Here is a 23,197-nt window from a genome sequence, read left to right as displayed (position 1 = left end):
CAAAGTGGGCAGTTGCCCTGGGCGCAGCCCTGTGGGGGGCGCAAAAACTGCAGGTTTGTTTGGGATTTTTTGTATTTTCAGTGTTTTTTCCATATTTGGCCTGCAGAGGGCACAGTTTTTAGGCTAGCAGCACCAAAATTTCAGGGATGTTTTGGGAGACTCTCCTGATGCTATCACCCAGGTTTGGTGAGGTTTGGTTCTGGGAGTTCAAAGTTATGGGCTCCCAAAGGGGGTGCCCCATCCCCCATTGTTTCCAATGGGAGCTAATAGGAGACGAGGTTACACCTTTGAGGGTGGATAACTTTGGCCCCTCTGAACCAAACTTCACCAAACCTGGGAGGCATCATCAGGAGAATCTTTTACTGATACCACCCAGGTTTTATGAAGTTTGGTCCAGGGGGTCCAAAGCTATGGACTCCCAAAGAGGGTGCCGCATCATCCATTATTTCCAATGGGAGCTATAGGAGATGGGGGCTACACCCTTGAGGATTGATAACTTTGGACCCCCTGAACCAAACTTCACCAAACCTGGGTGGTATCATTAAGAGAGTCTCCTAAAGATACCCCGAAAGTTTGGTGCTGCTAGCTTAACAATTGCACCCCTGACAGCAGGCACCTTCCAAATTTCCCCAGATTTTCCTTTTAAATCCCCCCACCTTTGACATGGATTTAAAGAGAGAATCTGAGGACCCCAGTTTAAACATTGAAAGTGATGCTGTTTCAGGGTGGGGGAGAATCAACCCCAAAATAGCATCACTTTCAATGTTGTTTGCAGATTCTCCCTTTAAGGTGGATTTAAAAGGAGAATCTGGGCTCCCTAGTTTAAACACCATTGAAAATGATGCTGTTTGGGGGTGGATTCCAGCATCACTTGTTTAAACTAGGGAGCCCAAATTCTCCTTTGAAACATTGAAAGTGATGCTGTTTCCCCCAATTGGGGGTACTGGATACAACACCATAAAATGTTTTCATAGCAGTAATAAAACATTTTGAAAGCATTTAAAAAATGTTTTCAAAAATTATTTCTGTTGTGTGGCATGGCTTATTGCTATGTTCAGATTTGTGAGTTGGGGCATGTTCTATAATGTGATGGTGACTTTGAAACGACCTGGCGTAAAAAATCATTGCTTGGTCACAGTGGGGAAGGGTGGCTGCCCTGTGGGGGGGGCGCCCTGGGTGGCACCAAACTCCAGTTTGCCTGAATACGCCACTGGGGGTGTGTGCGTTGCGTTGGGCACGCGCCTAGGGGGGCATCAAACTCAGGTTTTGCCCAGGGCTCCAATTTGCCTGGTTACGCCACTGATTCAAATAATTTATCAACTGGTTGCTTGAAAGCATCATTTTAACAACTGGTTCTGCCGAAGTGGTGTGAACCTGCTGAATCCCACTGGGGGTAACCTATGTCCCCAGCGCCCACTGTTTGGACATATGGGAGGGGAAGCGGCAAAGGTGCCCCTCCACCCACTTCCCATCTTCTCCGAGCGAGCTGCCCCTTCTTCTCAGAACGGGCTGCCCACTCAGGGGGAATGGAAATGGCGAGGAAGCCCCTCCACCCGCTTCCCTTCTTCTCCGAGTGGGCTGCCCCTTCTACTCCAGCGGGCTGCCCGCTCAGAGGAAAGGGAAACGATGAAGGCACCCCTTCACTCGCTTCCCTTCTCCGAGCAGGCTGTCCCTTCTTCTCTGAGTGGGCTGCCCGAGAGGGAAGAGAAGAAGCGAAGGCATCACTTCACCCGCTTCCCTTCTCCGAGTGGGCTGCCTGCTCAGAGGGAAGGGAAGCAGCGAAGGCGCCCCTCCACCCACTTCCATTCTTCTCCAAGCGGGCTGTCCCTTCTTCTCCGAATGGGCTGCCCACTCAGAGGGAAGGGAAATGGCGAGGACGCCCCTCCACCTGCTTCCCTTCTTCTCCCATTGGGCTGCCCGCTCAGAGGGGGAAGAGGCAAGCCAGCCGGCTTCCCTCCCTTCCTACTCCTCGCCAGCTGCCAATGCAGGGACAGAGAGCCTGCTGTCTTCTCCTGCCCTCCCTGCACCTGTGGAGTGAGAACTTGTGCGGTGGGTGCAAGGGTAAGGGGAGCCGTCTTCCCTTCCCACTCCTCTCGCTCTGCCGGTCCGGTGCTGCTGGGCAGAGAAGAGGGGCTGGCTGCAGTGCAGACGGCTTCTCTTCCCTGCCCAGCAGCCCTGGCGGAGAGAATCCCCCGCCGTCTCAGGTAAGGGTGGGCGGGGGTGCGGGCTCCGAGGCTCACAGGGTGCCTTGCCATGCTGTGCTGAGGGTTTTGTTTTTGTTTTTGTTTTGTCTCCGGGCGCCATATGGCCCCCATACACCCCTGCCTACATTTAATCACTTCAGTTGCTGGATGAGTTGAATAAAAGGTAGATAATCAGTAAGGGGTGAATGTTGGGGAGATCATGTGGCAGAATGTATTTCAGCCAGCCTCCTCCTCACACATGTAGGATTTGGAGGCTTGGTGTGAATCATTTCGGTACCCATCATGTCAGTTTACCTGCTAAAAACTGTTCTACCCAAGAAATAGTTCATAGCCAATATCTTGTTTCATGGTGAACCTATTGGGAAAATGCACATTCTTGTTAACGATGCTCGTCTTACCACAAATCAGTGTAGAAAATGCTAGGTAAATGCCTTATTCGTGTTTAACTTCGGTAAAACAGAATTACTCTGATTCTAGCCTGCAACCTTCACCAAAGAGCAAGAATTGAGAGGAGGGGAGGCATCGCACAAGGAGCGGCTTTTTCCTGGGAGGACCAGCCGGCAGAGGAGAAGGAACGCGCCTGCAAGGGAGGGGCTCTTGTAGCTTCCTTCTCGATGGGCACTTTCCCTGCCTTCATGGTCATTTTACTCGTTTGCTGTGCTGCTGCCTGTTACTTTCCTTTGGCTCTAGGTGGTAGTCCGAGCACAGTAGGTTCGCGACAGACTCTGCGAGGGCTGGTTGCACTATGAGTGCCGATTGCACGAGTTATCTGAACGCTGAGAAGGTGCTGGTGAGCGCTTTCAGGTGCCCTCGGGACGATGGCGAAGCCAGCGCGGTCTATTGCTGCGGCTTTCAGGACGTCAAATACTGTTGCGATGACCCAAACAGCTTCTTCCCCTACGAGCACAGCTACATGTGGTGGCTCAGGTAAGTACTGTCTGGAAGCAATCAGATACCCGTGAAGGCCCGATCCCACAGTGCCATGGCCCTTGGGAATGGGACGAGTCAGTGGCTAACTTAACAAAAAAAAAGGAGGTGCCAGGGTTTAAGCCATTTTGGAAGTGAAGGACTCTGCCCTGGAAGCAGAATAATCCCAAATATGTTGAGACAGGAATAGTCATTGAGGCCCCTTCCGCATATACAGGATAATGCACTTTCAATGCACTTTGCAGCTGGATTTTACCGTGTGGAATAGCAAAATCCACTTTCAAACAATTGTGGTAGTGGATTGAAAGTGCATTATTCTGCATGTGCGGAAGGAGCCTGAGTTGTGAGGCATGGGCATTCCAGCTGTTCAGAGGTAGGCAGTCTTGGGAATTTCGATACTGGGCTGAGCTCTGGAACAATCTCATCCCTGGGAATTGTTGACTGTTTCTGCGTGGTCGCGCATGTGCCCCGTGTACAGTTCCCCCTCACTCTGCCCCTGCCTGGTGATATTTCCCTCATCCCAGGGTATTCAAAAATCACCAAATCGGCAATTCTTTTAAGAAATCCTGAGGTGAGCCTGCTACTGGGCAAACACCACAGGAGCAGAAACAGTTTATTTTTCCTGTACAGCCACCTGATCTCCCTGCCCCTCCGCCCACCCCTTGATCTCCACACCAGACATTCATTCAAGCTGCCTCTCAAAACCAATAGCCAATCACAATGCAGGACACCTGGAATGCTCAGATATGCTATCAATGTAAGTATAGAAGTCCCAAGCTCGTGCAGAAGAAATTGGAATATTTTCTCCTGGTCTACACTGGATTCCTTCAAAAAAACACGGGCTGCCATGTGAAAGAAGAAACTAGGATAAAACAGATGCAGATTGTAAGAAAACAGTTTTAACCAGGTATGATTGTGCTGTGCGGAAATGGCTGTTGTGTGCAGTCCTACTGAGGGAAGAATGGGTGGTATTACTATGGAATTACTTTGGAATATCTAAACCAGTTGTATGAAATGCTGCTGCAAATTACTAGTCCATGAAAAAAAAAACCTTAGTAGCCTGCCTCTGATACTTATTTGCATTATTTATTTATGGCCTGTAAGAAGTAAACCCTGAACTGTTTTAAAGCTGCTCTCCTGAGTGACCTACAAGTGATTTTTAGTTGCCTGAGGCAACTAAATGAGTGGCAGTTCCCCAGATATGTAATAATGAATGCAAAATTCTTTGAGCACTGTAAACCTCCAAATAAATGCTTAGATTTATTCTTTATTCTAGTTCTGGCTAAAGAACAGTTGCAAATAACTTAGAGCTGGTTCATATGTACTGTAGTGATGTAAGCTGTGTAATATCAGAGCAGGAAACTGTATTGAAACGGCAAACAATTTCTGTGAGATTACTTTTTTTTGTACAACTTTTTTAAAATTCAAGTATTTTCAGAAGATGAAAGAATTTCTCATTTCCTGGGAAATGGGTTTTCAAAAAACCATGGGGGTATGTTGAGTTAGGAACATTTATGATTTCAAACAGTGAAGGGAGTCTGTGCATGCTTTTTATCTGTCCCGTCTAGTGGAACAGTTGTAAAATAGATAGAAATTTAGAGCTAGTTATCACAAACTAGTTATCACAAAGTGGTCATCTGAGTATTCCAGCAAGCACCCAGACTCCAGTTTCTCTGACCGTCACAAATGTACACTTCAAGAATTTGTAGTGGTAGTGTACAGTGGAGTTGAGATGACCAGTAATATGCTCAAATGGCCACTTCTGTGTCTGCCCATTCAGTCCAAGCTGATAATTGCAGACAGTGCTGAAGGTGCCTTCTGAAGGTGCCACCTGCAGGTGGGTAAGATTGATAATTGCCTGTACATGCACATTCTCTACTGTGTTTCCACTTTGTGAAATAGGCTTTCTGTGAAGGCAAGGAAGGTCTAGTGCTTCTGCCACCCTGCAAATTGTAACACAGAGTTGCTCAGGAGGATTTTTTTTGTAAAGGAAACAGGGATATATTATGATGCAGTGGTCCAAGACAGACTTTGATAAAGGGAACAGGACTGTAGTCTACGCCACTGAGTGTGACATGTTTTATCTTGTTATATATTTTCTTGTTCTTACTGCATTTTTTTCCACTTTTGTAATATTATTTTCTGCACAGTTTGATATATCCAATCTGATACTTCCCCCATTGTTTCTAGTTTTTGTAATCCAATTCATATTGCATTGTTTATTAGATTTCTTAAACTATTTTAGATTGATTTGTGCCATGTAATCCATCTTGAACATCAGTAAGAAAGACAGATTATAAATAAACAAAACAAAAAAAGATAGCTGTCTGAATAAGCCATTAAACTTTATATGATTCTATAAAGGAAACCACAGCCCATAGTTTGCAAGCCCCGAGAAAGACTATTAACAATAGGATGTTTTGGAGGACATTGATTCATAGGGTTGCTGACATGCCCTCCCAGGCTTTAGTCCCTGGCTCTTATGAGGAAGACTGTCTGGGGTATGGCCACCCCTTCTTCCTCCTCCCTCCCTCCCTGAGGGTTATCGCAGCCACCATGTGTTGATAGGCAGGAACCTTTGCCAACTGTATGTGATTGGGTCAGGCCAGACTCTAGCCTCTTCTCCTTCCTTTAAATGGCTGACCTGCTTCCACCCAGTCAGCTGGTATGGGTAAATTAAGATTTAGGGCCACCCTATGCAGTGGCTGTTCCTTTTGTGCCTATCTCTATAGGGCTGGATGTGCCACAGGCTTCTTGTCAGGCAGGTCTATTATCTGGAGGGCAGACTACTCTGATGTGTTCACCAACAGGGATGGGACGAAATTCTACTGTGTGCAATTTATTGCCAGGCAGGCTGCCCTCTTCTCCTCTGATAAGTATGGGGGTGCTGAGCTGCCCCTAGGTGGGTGTTTTCTACTTGAAACACTGTTTGGCCAGAAGAGGAAGGACCTTCATGATCATCACAAAGATAGCAAACGAATACTTTTCATGAACTGGATTAAGCTAGAAAGAGAAAGAAACTGAAATAGGATGCTCCTGTGTTTGGTATTCTGTGGAAGGCTGCATATATGAAAAATGGACTCTTTATTCAAGCTGCATATGTTTGTAAAATCATATCTCTCAGTTGGACATGTTTCACTTTTTTACACCTAGCAGTGCACTTCCAAATAAGTTAATTTATTTTCATTAAAGTCAGTGATAAGTTGGTTTTGCTATATGTGAAAGCATCTTGTTGACTCCAAAAACAAATGTTTTTTTTAAAAACAACACCAAAAAGCTTTTGAGTATGGTCATACTCAAGCATTTTCTTGGAGGATGGTGCATTGTCATGACTAAAAATATAAACTGGGAAGCTGTCAAATTATTATCTCAAGAATAAACTTTCTAGGTTGATTTAGACAAACCGTTATTTCTTAAGATTGCACTTATAGCTCCAACAGAGATAATAATATTGGCTTCACTTGCAGGATTGATACAGGGATTGCACATAACACAGTCAAACAAGGCAATCTAAAGCTAAATATTACTTTATTTGGGTTATGTAATACCATTCACTGACCTCAGATGATACTCGCTTTAGCATTTATTAATCAGTGTAGAAAGTAGACCATTAGGATCATAGAGTTGGAAGAGACCCCAAGGGCCATCAAGTCCAACCCCCTGCAATGCAGGAATACATAATCAAAGCATTATTTTGTGATCATGAAAATTAGAAAATACTGACTTGCAGGCCTATGCTCCAGTTCTGGGACTGTTACAGCTGTGCTGTGATTGCCTGCAGAGTTAGTTGGAATTGTATACTCCTTTAGGGTGAGGAGCAGAGAAAAATGGGTGAAGCGGTTATCTGGAGCTCTCTATCATGAGTGTATTTACTATAGCTCTGTTTCAGGAATACTATTATATGCTTGAGTGATCCTATCTCCTTTGCTGCCAAATTCCCAATCTGCCCATTCTGCTTCCTTCCTTATTTGATTGGTGGAGTCCTGCAGCATAAGGATTATGCCAGCAACATGGGTTTTGCTATGTGGCAGTAATTTTTTTTCCTGCTCACATAATATTGTACTGTGTTGGCACAAAGGGTTTCAAAGTAATCCTGTCCTACCCAGTGGATCTAGCTCAGGTATAGAATTGTACTATCAGGGAAGTAGAACATTAATATGGTCACTGTCAAGGGATCATAGACTTGTTTGGTGATACAGACTTGGGGTGGTTGCCTAACATCTCGCAGTACAGGGAGCAGCAGTGGCGTAGTGGCTAAGAGCAGTGGCTAAGAGCAGGTGCACTCTGATCTGGAGAAACCAGGCTTGATTCCCAGCTCTGCCGCTTGAGTTGTGGAGGCTTATCTGGGGAATTCCCACACACGCCAGCTGGGTGACCTTGGGCTAGTCACAGCTTTTCAGAGCTCTCTCAGCCCCACCCACCTCACAGGGTGTTTGTTGTGAGGGGGGAAGGGCAAGGAGATTGTAAGCCCCTTTGAGTCTCCTGCAGGAGAGAAAGGGGGATATAAATCCAAACTCCTCCTCTTCCTCCTCCTCCTCCTCCTCTTCTTCTTCTTCTTCATCATCATCATACAGGAATTCCTTTTGAAAACTAAATGGGTGAGTTCTGGTGGGAGAAAATTTCTTCCCAATTACTGCCTGCTGCTTCTCTCTGGGTCTGGCCTGTGCCTCTACTTCTCAATATCATTACTTTGGTTTCTTTGCCACTACTTACATGGAGTTGCATGCTATGTGTGACATTCCAGACAATCCACAGTAATGCAACTTTTCACAAATAGGTTGCCTGCTTAATCAGTGCATGAGAGATTGCAGCTTTGCTAATAACTTTCTCTGGATATTGAATATTTCTCTAAATGCTTTTGCTAATTGAAAATATTTTTAATGTCCTGAATATATGAGTTTAGGCTACATTTTTCTGCTGGACTGGATTCCACAAGTTGGCAGGATCTTTCAGCCAGCAAATGTCTTGCTAAGGAAGCCTTCACATGAAAATTTAGAAACAAGATTTAAATGTGACTGCATTATCCTTTTCTTACTTTTAACTTCATGTTAACATGATGTTTTTATACCAGTTTAAAAAAAACACGTCACACTTCTCCAGATAGCTTGAAGCAACTAACAAATAAAACCCACAAACGGCAAGATAAAATCGAATGAAATAAATAAAATATAAATGTAAGCCATACTGGATATCCCAGGCTCTAACTTCAGCAAACAGTGATGAACTACTGAGGCCTATACATTTAGTCAAAGCATCCTCATAAAAATGCCGACTAAATAGAACTGCCTTGCAGATTTTCTAGAATGTAAGAAGCGAAGATATGCTAGACGTCATCCAGCAGGTTGAAGTCACCTGAATATTACTTAGATCCACTGGATATGATGTTGCATGCAGATCTGGAAAAATCTAAATTGAAATCCTTGTTTAGCTCAGAACTCACAGGGTAATTCAATCAGATGATATGCTAGAAGAGCTTTGATCCTTTGAAATATACGTTTTAGCCACACAGGACCTTGATTTTGGATTGGGGCTATACATTGGGGTGTGGTAAGTGGGATAGGGAGTTCTTGCCTAATATATTTATTTGTCTTTTGTGGATATTGACACTTCCCCTGTTCCAAGTTGCTGTTAGCCAGGAAGGAGCAAATGTGGGCATAAGGTGGCTAACAGCAATAAATTTATCTAAATTAAATGGAGAGTGTGATTTTGAGAGACAAAACCCAGCAAAGGTGGAAGGCAGAGTAATTAACGCAACTGAGGTGTGCAAAACTTATCGAAGTACAGAGAACTCTTCATTCCAAAATTAACTTACTTGCTAGTAGAGGGAAGAGATACATCCTAGCTACATCACTAGCTGAGAGACAGAAAGAGTGAGTGAGTGAGCGAGTGAGCCAGCGAGCGAGCTGTGGCACTTTTGAGAAGAAGCAGGATATTGCCCTAACAGTAGAAATCTGGAGACAGACAAGGAATGACACCGGGAAAAAAGGCACTGATCTCACTATCCTTTGTAACTGAACTCCTGCAGCTCCCTGCAGGATCTTCTCTTTTTGTACACCAGATAATGCTTATTCCAACCTACGGATTATCTGGCAAAGTGGTTGTGCCTTAATAGTTGAAACTGTACTTGCTTGCAGGAGATCCAATGTTCAGTTTGTACATTCCAAGTTACAAAGTTCAGATAGTACCAGGGACGTAGGTATAGATTTTTTAGGGGGGGTTGGGGGGGCACACCCCCACCCGCCCCTAGGGCATGGCCACGCCTCCCCAATCCCCACCCCTGGCCTAGTGTTTATAAAAGCAGCTCTCCGAGGTCAGGGATGGCAGACTGCCCTGCCCTCCCCTGCCCCTCCCCTCTGGGCAGAGGTATAGAGGGAAAATGGAGCCCAGTGCAAAATCTGAGTTTTGCGCCCCCCCCCAGCAGCCGCTGTGATGCTGGAATCCACCCCCAAACAGCATCACTTTCAATGGTGTTTAAACTAGAGAACCCAAATTCTCCTTTTAAATCCACCTTAAAGGGAGAATCTGGGATCCCTAGTTAAACAACATTGAAAGTGATGCTGTTTTGGGGTGGATTATCCCTCACCCTGAAACAGCATCACTTTCAATGTGGTGTAGTGGTTAAGAGCAGGTGCATTCTAATCTGGAGGAACTGGGTTTGATTCCCTGCTCTGCCACTTGAGCTGTGGAGGCTTATCTGGGGAATTCAGATTATAAATAAGAAAGTCAGTCCTGTGAGATAGGACTCTGCAGAGTGTTTCCACAAAGCAAATCAATTTAGTAGGTGTACCCAAGGGATCAACCTGAGGTTGAAGTCAGCTGAAAGCAAGAACACCTCCAAAGATTGCCCCCTCTCTTTCCCTGCTTGCTTCCCCCGCCCAGCTGGACTGAGGAAACAAAAACTGCTCCCAGGAGGATTGTCTCCAGGATTGCCCCCAGGAGGGGATGGGACTATTTTAACCTGCAGAAAATTACTTTCACTTCTGCCCCCCAACTGTGACTGTACTGAGATCTTTTTGCAGCCTTTGTAAAGGCAGGAAAGCAGGATATAAGTTTGGCAAATTACATATAAAATAGTATGGTAATTAGTAAGGTGACCAGATGGTCACCTTTGTGAACCGGGATGGGGGGCAGGCGGCCACGCGCGCGCGTGCGCGCTTAGCCGCAGGAGCACATTGTTTTCTGGGGCTTGCCGTTTCCCGCCCTGTCACAGGGCGGCAAACGACAAGCCCCAGAAGGCCGTGCTCCTGCGACTGCGTGCACGAGAGGCTGCCACACTGCCTTGCGCCCCAAAAGGCAGTGCGGCAGCCTCCCAAAAATCGGGACAATTTGAAGAACCCGCAGAACGCAGGACAAATTGTTTAAAGGCTGGACTGTCCCGCCAAAAGCAGGACATCTGGTCAGCCTATCATTAGATAACCTGAGAAGACAGATGGGTCTCTGGCATGGTCACATAAGCAATGGGATCCCTCAGCTTTTTTCATCTTGGTGAAATCAAGAAGGGTTTCATTGAAGGGGGCATAACCATGCTTTAGGAGACACAGCCATGCTTTAGCGATAGCCACAGGAAACCATGCTTTGGCTGGAGATACAACCATTCTTTGTGAGAGTTTGGGAAAAGCCATTCTGAGAGACAAACAAAAGAGCAGGTAGGCTTTAACATCCATGGGCACATGGTCTGAAGAGAGTTAACCAATTATTTATAGAAGAAGGTAATAGACTTGGGACCATTAAGTTGTATTTACCTGTCTCTTTAGCATCACAGAAGTAAATTTAGGTTTCAAGAAAGAAGATCCTTTTGCACATATTTACTTTTTCTGTTCTGTAAAGTTGTTAGGTCTAAGCTGTTCATCTGAACGTTTTTTCATGTATTGATTGTATGCTGTATTTTTAAAGATTTTTAAAAAATCTTGTTCTGATATTGGAATCATTTGAGTCTCTGAAACTACAAAGAAAAACCCAAGTACTGGACTCACGTACAAACATAAAGACATAGTTGGAAATATGACTAAGTAGAGAGATTTCCAAATTTTGTGAGCTGAGAGAATGAAAAGATTCTGATACTTTTATAGAGAGTCTGGCTGAGACCATCAGACTTCAGTTGTAGCAGAGGCCTATGGTGGCAATGGAGAGAGGCATTTTACCACATGGTGAATCTTTGGTTTTGTTTGCTTGCAGTTTTAAAAATGTATACTTTGAAAGGTCTAATCAGTGTACATGCCTAGTTTTCTACCTCATATAAAATATTATTAATTGCCTACTTATTTTCAGTGTGTAGGGTACCCCTCTTCGACAAAGGGCAAAGGAGAAAAAAAGAGAGGTTCTTAAGTCAATCAGTTTAATTCCATTTCAAAGTAATAACAAAGGAGTATGTGTTTAGCTAAAAGTAACATTCAAGTCAGTTAACATAAATAGCTACGTCAAGCAATTTGCTATTTTCAGATCTCGTATGTCACAAAATTGCCATTTTCAGATCTCATATGTCACAAAAAACCAAATTATTCTATATTATCAAAAAACCCTATTTCTTCATTAAATATATATTAATATTAATACTGAAGAATACATAAACATACTCTTTGTGTTCTGACAACTGGTCAATTCAGTACACTGAAAATCATTGCTTTTTCTTTTCTCAGCATTGGAGCGCTTGTTGGCTTGTCAGTCGCAGCAGTGGTCCTGCTGGCTTTTATCATCACTGTATGTGTTCTCTGTTACTTGTTTATCAGCACGAAGCCACACAGAAAACTGGATACAGGCTTAAGTTTACAGACATCAGGTAAAATCTCTTTCTCCAGCAAAGAGTATACACACATTTCCTCAGTTGAAAATAAAGCAGTAGCACTGATGTGACTTGAGGGCAGGAGGGAGGGGATTTATAGTGTTTTAATTATGGGGCTCTCACAATCTATCATGGCAATCCTCATTAAATAAAAAAAAAGATCCCTTGGAGCCTCCGAAGAACAGATGGCTCATGCTGGCCCAACCTTTGATTGTGATTTTAGAGGTAACTGGATTAAAAGGAGGATCAACTTTTAAAGTCATCAAGGGAGGACAAAAATCCTGTTGGGCCATAACACAGTCACTCAACCCAGCTTTCGTTGTAGCAAGAACATCACCAGGCCAACTATAAAAATCTCCACGTTGTTTAGGGTTGTTGCGTTGCTTCTTGGAATACACATTTTAGATATTGCCTTCATCTCCTTAAGGAGATCCCTGAACCAGTACCCATAGACATAAACTGACTGTGGTCTTTTCCACACAAGTCACTTACAGCATTTCCAGGATGATAATAAAACTTCTCCATGAACTTCTGCACATCCCACCCCCCACCACCCCCACCCCCGCAAATTTTGCTCCAGAAATGTTTCCAAGCAGCTTCTTCTCCATTTTTTTTCCTGAAAGCACTTTTACAACATTTTTTGTTGATATGTTTCTGAGTCAGCTTCCCTCACAGCACAATTATACTGAAATGTTCTTTCTTTCCTGCCAAAATAGTGGACCATTTTTATACCCTCTGTGAGGTTGCCAAATCTCCCCTTCAGCATATGGTTTCTCTCTCTCTCTCTCTCTCTCTTTGCCTCAGGATCATCAAATCAGCGATGCCATGAATTATTGCTGCAGTATAGGCATGAAAAAAGCAAAAAAATATGGCCGCTAGGAGATAGTAGCCCCCCCAACTTTTTGATCTGCTTAGCATCCCTCTCCCCAACCTTTGGATCTGCCTATTATTTACCCCCTCCCCCCAAGAGCTAGCATAGTGTAGTGGTTAAGAGCAGGTGGACTCTAATCTAGAGAAGCACCTTAAAATTTTTGTGACAGTTAATAAAAATAAAATGAAGTGACAACATGGAAACTGCTGTTCGGTAGGAAACAAAATCATCCTTGCAACATTTTCTCTTGCTACACCTAAGTCTAGGAGGTTGTGGAAGAATTTACCTTTGAAAGATACAAGTCATATGTGCTCAGTGTGTGATGTCACATAACTAGTGATCAATCAAAATCTGGGGAAAAACCTTTTACTACTAGGAAATATGTGAAAATGATTATTTAATTGCACACTATTGACAAAAACCTTTATATGTTCTCTGTCTCTGAAGTTTATTTGAAAAGCTGTTTTCTCCTCCAGTGCCAAGAAAAGAAACCTTCTTGGCAGCTAAAACCAGTACTCCGTGAAATTTTCACTGAGAATATTTTTCAAATGGAGGCTAAATTCTTTATATCCTTCTTTCTATGGCAGTGATGGCGAACCTTTTCGAGACCAAGCGCCCGAATTGCAACCCAAAACCCACTTATTTATTGCAAAGTGCCAACATGGCAATTTAACCTGAATAATGAGGTTTTAGTTTAGAAAAAACGGTTGGTTCCGAGGTGCGCGTTACTCAAGTAAGCTTGGTGGTAGTCGGTGGCTTTGCTTTGAAGCAACCGTGCAACTCTTCGAACTGGTGAATCACCCTAGGAGGGTTTACTCAGAAGCAAGCCCAATTGCCAGCAACCAAGGACTGCGCCCTAGAACTCAGCATAACACCTAGGGAAGCTTGAATCCCTGCCCTTGCCTTAACCCTAACTTACTATTTTTTATTCAATTTATTCAGTCATAAATTGATCAAAAAATTGTAACAAAAATAAATTAAATAAAAATAATAAGGGTTAAGGACAGGGCAGGGGCTCAGCTGTGCCTTAGTGTTACATTGAGTACTAGGGTGCAATCCGAGAATAGGGCTATGGTCAGTTTTAGGTTCAGGTTTTTGTTACAATTTTGGGAACAATTTATGGCTGAATAAATTAAATAAAAATTAAAAGTTAGGATTAGGGATCAGGCAAGGGTTAAGGCAAAACCCCGAAACCGAAAACTGACCATAGCCCCAGTCTTGGACTGTGCCCTAGAACTCAATGTAACAATTAGGGAAGCTTGATCCCCTGCCCTTGCCTTAACCCTAACCCTAACTTGTTATTTTTATTCAATTTATTCTGTCATAAAATGTTCAAAAAATTGTAACAAAAAATAAATTAAATAAAAATAATAATTTAGGGTTAGGGTTAAGGCAGGGGCTGAGGCTTGCCTTAGTATTACGTTGTGTCCTAGGGTGGAGTCCAAAAATCGGACTATGGTCAGTTTCAGGTTTCGGCTTTTTATTACAATTTGGGAACAATTTGTGACTGAATAAATTAAATAAAAATAAAAAGTTACGGTTAGGGTTCACGAAAGGGCAAGGGTTAAGGCAAAACCCCAAAACCTCAAACTGACCATAGCCCTATTTTCGGACTGCGTTCGGACTGCTACCTCAGGTCTCAATCGAACATGAAGGCAAGCTCAGTTGGTGCCTCCCCTGTTCTTGGTTTCCATTCGCCAACCCTAACTTTTTAAATTTAATATATTTTTGTTACAATTTGGGAACAATTTATGACTAAATAAATTAAATAAAAATAAAAAGTTAGGGTTGGGGTTAAGGCAAGGGCAGGGGCTCAGACTTGCCTTAGTATTATGTTGAGAACTAAGGCGCTGATCAAGAATAGGGCTATGGTCAGTTTCAAGTTTTGGGGTTTTGTTACAATTTTGGGAACAATTACGTTGAGTACTACAGCACAGTCAGAGAATGGGGCTCTGGTCAGTTTCAGGTTTTGAGTTTTTGCAGTAATTTTGGGAACAATTTATGACTGATTAAATTATAGTTGTTAGGTTAGGTTAAGGCAAGGGCAGGGTTCTGCTTCCTGTTAAGATGTTGAGTTTTAGGTCTCAGTCCAGGAATGCCATGGTCAATTTCCTAGATTTTGGGGGGTTTGCCTTAACTCTTGCCCTTGCCCTTGCCCTTGCCTGAACCCTAACCCTAACTTTATTTTTTATTTAATTTATTCAGTCACTAATTGTTCCCAAAATTGTAATAAAAACCCTGAATCTGAAAGTGAGCACAGCCCTATTCTCAAACTGCGCCCTCGAACTCAACGTGACACTAAGGAAGGATGAGCCCCTACCCTTTCCTTAACCCTAACCCTAACCCTAACTTCTTATTTTTATTTAATTTTTTTTTACAATTTTTTGAACAATTTATGACTGAATAAATTGAATAAAATAGTAAGTTAGGGTTAGGGTTAGGGTTAAGGCAAGCGCAGAGGTTCAAGCTACCCTAGTTATTATGTTGAATTCTAGAGCACAGTCCAAGAATACGGCTATGGTCAGTTTCAGGTTCTGGAGTTTAGCCTTAACCCTTGCCTGAACTTTAACCCTAACTTTTTATTTTTATTTAATTTATTCAGTAATAAATTGTTCCCAAAATTGTAACAGAAACCCGAAACCTAAAACTGACCATAGCCCTATTCTCGGATTGCTCCCTAGTACTCAGCGTAACACTAAGCCACGGTTGAGCCCCTGCTTTTTCCTTAACCCTAACCCTAACATTTTATTTTACTTAAATTTATTCAGTAACTAATTGTTCCCAAAATTGTAATAAAAACCCGAAACCTGAAACTGACCACAGCCATATTCTTGGAGTGTGCCTTAGAACTCAACGTAACACTAAGGCACAGCTGAGCCCCTGCCCTTTCCTTAACCTTAACCCTAACTTATTATTTTAGTTTAATTTATTTTTTGTTACAATTTTTTGAACAATTTTTGACTGAATAAATTGAATAAAAATCGTAAGTTAGGGTTAGGGTTAAGGCAAGGGCTGGGGTTCAAGCTTCCCTAGGTGTTATGCTGAGTTCTAGAACGCAGTTCAAGAATTGGGGGTGTTTCAAGATAATGTAGCGCCGAAAAATATTAATTTTTTTTGTATTTTGCTACGGCTACAAGAATACAGATAGCGAAGAACTGGAAAGGGAACAAGAGACCAAAATGTAAAGACTGGATTGACTCAATAATTGAATTCAGAAATATGGACAGATTATCATCTTATTTGAAAAATATTTCTGAAACACGGTACGAAGCGGTATGGAACCCACTACAACAATACTTAAAGGAGAGAAGATAGAAATCACCAGTCAAAACAGAAAACAGAACTAATGGAACACCACTGGAGCCACGTTTCCTTGATTAAGAAATCTATAAATTAATGTGTTTGTAGTTAATAAGATTAGCAGGAATAGCATCAAGAATTTACTTTATTGCAGATTTAGAATATCTTTCGTATAACAGAACAACAACATTAGTACTATTAGACGCTGAGGATCAGCAAAATATCACTTAGAGTAGATCTATTTTGTTATAAAAGACAGAAATATTATACCTTTAATTTGTTCTATGCTATAAAATAGACAAACTACATGTTGTAATGTATTTCTTGTGAAGACTAGGAAGTCGAGATGTAATGCAACAATGCATTATAGAGAACAATACAAGATGCACGAAAAATTGCTTTTTAAATATTATTCTGTTTTTAAGCAGTAATAATTTTTGTTGTACACATTTTTTGTTTTTTTTACGCACCTTTCTTCCCCGTTACCCTTTATTTCTTAACTGTTTGTGGTTTAATGGTTTTTGTTGCATTGTTATTAATTTCATCTTTTTAATAAAATTATTTTTTAAAAAAAGAATAGGGCTACGGTCAGTTTCAGGTTTTGGGGTTCTGCCTTAAGACTAGTCCTTGCCTGAACTTTAACTCTAACTCGTTATTTTTATTAAATTTATTCAGTAATAAATTGTACCCAAAATTGTAACAAAACCCCGAAACCTAAAACTGACTGTAGCCCTATTCTCGGATTACACCCTAGTACTCAACGTAATATTAAGGGAAGACTGAGCCCCTGCCCTTTCCTTAACCCTAACCCTAACTTTTTATTTTTATTTAATTTATTCCTCAATAAATTGTTCCCAAAACTGTAACAAAAACCCAAAACCTAAAACTGACCATAGCCCTATTCTTGGACTGCACCCTAGTACTCAACGTAACACTAAGGCACGGCTGTGCCTCTACCCTTTCCTTAACCCTAATCCAAATTTTTATTTTTTATTTAAATTATTCAGTCACTAATTTTCCCAAAATTGTAATAAAAACCCTAAATGTGAAAGTGAGCACAGCCATATACCTCAGAGTGCGCCCTAAAACTCAACGTAACACTAAGGCAAGACTGAGCCCTTGCCCTTTCCAATTCCAAAGCCTTTATTGGCATTATAAATTACAGAGTTAGTAAAAAGAGGCATTAAAACATTAAAATACATTAAAACAATGTTGAACGTTCACAACATTCACGCACACATAAAATAATTTAGCCGTTACTACTATGTAGGCAATGACTGCGCCTGACCAAATAGTTCCTCAAAAAACTTGCAACATTCTCACATACGAGATCACAGGAACCGTTGAGTAGAAAATTCATAACAGATGGTAGCCTGACATCGTTTGAGCTCTCTATCAATGGACAGATGTACATAGAGCGTAACGACTCATATATTGGACATTCCAATAGTACATGTTGAACAGTCTCAGCAACGGCCATATTACATTGACATAACCTGTTCTCATATGGAGTGTTATTGTACCTGCCAAGAGTCATAGCGTTAGGCAGAGCGTTAAAATGAGCCAAAGTGTATGCTCTGCGTTGTTTGGGATTGCACAGAATGTACAGATAGTTGGCACAATGGTCTGATCGGACAATTCCCAAGGCCTGTGGAGCCCCTGCCCTTTCCTTAACCCTAACCCTAACTTATTATTTTATTTTAATTTATTTTTTGTTACAATTTTTTAAACAATTTATGACTGAATGAATTGAATAAAAATCGTAGGTTAGGGTTAAGGCAAGGGCAGGGGTTCAAGCTTACCTAGGTGTTATGCTGACTTCTAGGGCACAGTCTGAGAATAGGGCTACGGTCAGATTCAGGTTTTGGGGTTCTGCTTTAAGCCTAGTCCTTGGGTGAACTTTAACCCTAACTTTTATTTTCATTTAATTTATTCAGTAATAAATTGTTCCCAAAATTGTAACAAAAACCCAAAACCTAAAAGTGATCATAGCCCTATTGTCGGATTGCACCCTAATACTCAATGTAGCACTAAGCCACGGCTGAGCCCCTGCTTTTTCCTTAACCCTAACCCTAACATTTTATTTTTATTTAATTTATTCAGTCACTAATTGTTCTCAAAATTGTAATAAAACCCCGAAACCTGAAACTGACCACAGCCCTATTCTCGAAGTGCGCCCTAGAACTCAACGTAACACTAAGACATGGCTGAGCCCCTGCCCTTTCCTTAACCTTAACCTTAACCCTAACCCTAACTTTTTATTTTTATTAAATTTATTTTTGTTACAATTTTTGAACTATTTATGATTGAATAAATTGAATAAAATAGTAAGTTAGGGTCAAGGAAAGGGCAGGGGTTCAAGCTTCCCTAGGTGTTCTGTTGAATTCTAGGGCGCAGTCCGAGAATAGGGCTACGGTCAGTTTCAGATTCTGGGGTTCTGCCCTTGCCTGAACTTTAACCCTAACTTTTTATTTTTATTTAATTTATTGAGTAATAAATTGTTCACAAAATTGTACCAAAACCCCGAAATCTAAAACTGACCAAAGCCCTGTTCTTGCACTGCCACCGGTACTCAAAGTAACACTAAGGCACGGCTGAGCTCCTGCCCTTTCCTTAACCCTAACCCTAACTTTTAATTTTTTTTAATTTATTCAGTCACTAATTGTTCCCAAAATTGTAAAAAAACCCCTAAATCTGAAAGTGAGCACGGCCCTATTCTTGGAGTGCGCCCTAGAACTCAACGTAACACTAAGAAACCTGAGCCCCTGCCCTTGCCTTAAACCTAACCCTAACTTATTATTTTTATTTAATTTATTTGTTTTACAATTTTTTGAACAATTTATGACTTAATAAATTAAAGAAAAATAAAAAGTTAGGGTTAGGGTTAAGGCAAGGGCAGGGGTTCAAGCTTCCCTTAGTGTTATATTGATTTTTAGGGCCTAGTCCGAAAATAGGGCTATGGTCAAGGTTTTGAGGTTTTGCCTTAACCCTTGCCCTTGCCTGAACCCTAACTCTAACTTTTTATTTTTATTTAATTCATTCAGTCATAAATTGTTCCCAAATTGTAACCCAAACCTGAAACAGACCATAGACCTATTCTCAGTCTGTGCCCTAGTACTGAACATAACACTAAGGGAAGACTGAGCCCCTGCCTTTGCTTTAACTCTAACCCAACCTTATTATTTTTATGTAATTTATTGAGTCACAAATTGTTCCTAAAATTGTAATAAAAGCACGAAACCTGAAACTGACCATAGTCGTATTCTCAGACTGCGCCCTAGAACTCAACGGTAACACTAAGGCAAGCCTGAGCCCCTGCACTGCACTGCACTGCTCTGCCCTTCCCTTAACCCTAACCCTTATTTTTTATTTAATTTATTTTTGTTACAATTTTTTGAACAGTTTATGACTAAATTAAATAAAAAATAATAAGTTAAGGTTCGGTTAAGGCAAGGGAAGGGAAGAGGTTCAGGCTTCCCTAAGTGTTATGTTGAATTCTAGGCCGCAGTCCGATAATAGGGCTATGGTCAGTTTCAGGTTTCGGGGTTCTGCCTTAAGCCTTGCCCTTGCCTAAGCCCCAACATTGTAACAAAATATAAATTAAATACAAATAATATGTTAGCTTTAGGGTTAAGGCAAGCGGCAGGGGCTCATGTTTGTATTAGTGTTACGTTAAGTTCTAGGGCGCAATCCGAGTGTAGGGCTATGGTCATTTTCAGGTTTTGGGTTTTTGTTACAATTTTGGGAACAATTTATGACTGAATAAATTAATTTTTTTTAAAAAAAGTTATGGTTAGGGTTCATGCAAGGGTTAAGGCAAAACCTCAATACCTTTCCTTAACCCTAACCCTAACTCATTATTTTTATTTAATTTATTCAGTCATAAATTGTTCCCCTTAAGCTGGAATTTTGGGGCTATAGCTATAGCTTCCAAAATTTCAGCGAAACAAAAGTGACATTTTCATATCATCAGAAAATTAGACTGTACAATTTTACAATATATACAATAGCAGCAGTATGTTCACAATAAAGAAAATTGTGGAGCATTTGCAATAGCATTTTTCACTCCCTCAAAAGCCCGTTGGCATTTGTCATTCCAAATTATCTTAAGGGGAGCTTTCTTTTTACATAAATCTGTCAAAGGTGCAGCAATGAACTGTCTGTAAAATCCAACTAACCCCAAAATGATTGAACTTCTTTCTTAGTAGTTGGCACAGGCCAGTTCTTTATACTTGCAACTTTGGCTTCCAGGGGTTTAATCTGCCCATTGCCAACATTGTGGTCAAGATACACTACCTCCTTCCATCCAAACTGACACTTGTCAGGTCGCAACGTTAGCCCTGCTTCTTGAATTTTTTGCAGAACCACTTTCACATGTTCCAAATGGGATTTCCACGAATCAGACATAATGGCTATATCATCTTGATACCCAAAAGCATAATCTAAGCCAACAAGAATCTTATCAACTAACCTCTGAAAAGTCTTACAGGCTCCACTCAGTCCAAAAGCCATTCTCTTAAATTGAAAGTGACCAAGACTATACACAAAGGCTGTTTTTTCAGAAGCTTCATTAGTTAAAGGGATCTGCCAATATCCCTTTGAACAATCCAAATATTAGAGTAAGGTGGCGTAATAAGGAAGAGAGAAGTTAATTGCTTATGCTCTAAACATACTTAGACCTATTACTGGATTATTTGCATTCAATTATTTCAAGGAGAAAGTTTGCCACAATCTCAGGGTTGGTATTATTCAGAAGAATTGGAATTGCAACCGAATCAGCAGGGGCCATGGTGAGTAGTGGTATGGAATTTACATATCTATCTCTGGCTCCTTCCGCACACGCAAAATAATGCATTTTCAAACCACTTTCACAACTGTTTGCAAGTGGATTTTGCTATTCCACACAGCTTCAAAGAGCACTGAAATCAGTTTGAAAGTGCATTATTCTGCATGTGCGGAATGAGCCTCTGACTCCCTTGGTTCTCAAGCAGTGAAAAAGAGAATGAGCTATGGTTTCAATCTGAGTTTGGTTGCAGGAACATAATCTTTGAGTTTTATCAAGATTATTGAACCTGCCACACAAAAAAGAGGAAGGCATAACATTAAATCTAGCAAGCGTCAAGGCTTGCCATTGTGTTGGGTTAACCAGATTAATTAGATACCCTGTTTCCCTGAATATAAGACATCCCCTGAAAATAAGACGTAGTAGAGGTTTTGCTGACGTGTGAAATATAAGGCATCCCCCAAAAGTAAGACATAGCAAAGTTTTTGTTTGGAAGCATGCCCGATGAACATAACACAGAAAAAGAAGACATCCCCTGAAAATAAGACATAGCGCATCTTTGGGAGCAAAAATTAATATAAGACACTGTCTTATATTCGGGGAAACACGGTAGTTGGCCATTTGGCCTTGGATTGGGGGTATTGCTAGATTAAGGGGTGAACATGTCCTTTTCTCAGCCTTGATCAGTGTTTGAAATTCCACATCAAGCAGTTTCACTTTCAGGGTGTTATAAGCCTCGGTAAGGGTAAGCATACTGAGCGGTTCCAAGGATAGGCCAATGGTTTCAATTTTGTTTTTGATAATATTTGACCATAACGTTGATTTGCTACCTTGTAGAAAAGAGTGAATGAAACTGGAAGAGTGTTGATAATGGATTTTGAGCCAATATTTGAATGCTCTTAACCAAGCCAAGGTCTCAAAAGTAATCTGTCCCGTTTCCAGGCAAATGGCAGCAAAGGGAACACAGTTAGATTTTTTTGTGTAGATTATTTTGTGTAGAAATTTGGATTTTAGGGTGTTAATGGTTTTATTAACTGCAGATATCCAAATTGAGGACCTGTATAATATCTGTGCTCCGACTTTGGCATTAAATACCTTAACTGCTGCAGGTATATATCTGTTACCTGTGTTGTAGAAGAAACGGGAGACTGTTCTAGCGCTATTGGAGGCCATAGTTGAGGAAAGATTGCGATGTGGCCGCCAAGACAGATTATAAGAGAAGGTGATTCCTAAGAATTTAAATTGTTTGACCTGCTCCAGGGTAATATTATTGACTTCCCACTTGTGTAACCGTCGAGGAAAAACTAAATTTTTTGATTTGTTATAATTAATCTCCAGTTTATTAGTTTTACAATACTGGATGCATCATGCTAAATAGGAGAAGGGGTCAGCTCCACTTTAGATCTCTGAAGGAATAAAAGCCTGCATCATCCGCGATATAAATGAACATTAAATTGGTATTGGCAATGCATTTAGAATAGGAGGATATTGTGTAGTGGTTTCTAATAAGGCAAGGAGCTAAGCTCATCTCAAAGAAAATACTGGCTGAAATCAAAGTGTGGGGGCTGAAGTACACAGCCTTTAAGTTTCCGAGCTCCTTTTGTGATTGTGATATTTTTTGTTAGCAGGCCCTCTTGCAAGCATTTGACCTGGCAGGATGTATTCGTGTGGAGTTGTTTGATCAGGTGGAGCAATCTTGGGTCAATTCTTAAAACCCGGAGATTCTGCCATAGAAGTTCTCTAGAGATGAAGTCAAAGGCTCCCTTGAGGTCAATGAATGCTGCGTGTAGTTTGCTCTTTCCCATAGTAACATACTTGTTCGCTAGATGAAACAAAATAAGGCCATGATCTAAAGTTGCTTTTCCTTCACGGAAGCCAATTTGCTCAGCTCCAAGAATTTTATTGTGTACCAGCCAAGATTCTATTTTGTTCAACAAGAATTTAGAGTAAATCTTTCCGGCCACTGACAAGAGAGCAATGTGTATCATTTATATACAAATTAAATTATATTGGAGCTAGCAGGCATCCTGTGCTGAATGCCATTCTGTAAAAAGATAGAACTGGACAAGTGACCTTCCAAGCTGCCATGAACCTGAACTGAAGGAGAATCATATAGCTTCTTGATTAATCATAATAATCCTTGGTCAGTTGAAAATTTCCCTACTTTATCCCTTGGGATTCAATTAAAAACTGCCTGGAGATCCATGAAAACCACATAAAAGTTGATTTTTGGAACTGATGTCGATTTCCTGGCTAAATTATATAAACTAATAACAAGCAATAATCTATTGTAGATCTTCCTGTGACAAAGCCTGCTGGTTTAGGACCCGGAA

At 41.3% G+C, this 23,197-nt stretch overlaps 1 protein-coding gene across 1 annotated transcript in view; it reads left to right on the top strand.

The window, feature by feature from the left end:
- The first annotated feature begins 2,072 nt into the window (after positions 1–2,072).
- Positions 2,073–23,197, top strand: part of SHISAL2A (shisa like 2A) — a 33,353-nt gene continuing 12,228 nt past the window's right edge. Inside the window, exons 1-3 of the mRNA XM_048498108.1 lie at positions 2,073–2,204; positions 2,895–3,131; positions 11,768–11,907. Of these exons, the coding sequence (XP_048354065.1) occupies positions 2,950–3,131; positions 11,768–11,907 (322 nt within the window). The 5' untranslated portion in view covers positions 2,073–2,204; positions 2,895–2,949. The remainder of the gene's footprint in view (positions 2,205–2,894; positions 3,132–11,767; positions 11,908–23,197) is intronic.

This window comes from Sphaerodactylus townsendi, linkage group LG05 (genome assembly GCF_021028975.2).
Source record: "Sphaerodactylus townsendi isolate TG3544 linkage group LG05, MPM_Stown_v2.3, whole genome shotgun sequence".
Classification (NCBI taxonomy): Eukaryota; Metazoa; Chordata; class Lepidosauria; order Squamata; family Sphaerodactylidae; genus Sphaerodactylus; species Sphaerodactylus townsendi.
The sequence above is the reverse complement of the archived record's forward strand: the minus strand, read 5'-3'. Positions and strand labels throughout refer to the sequence as shown.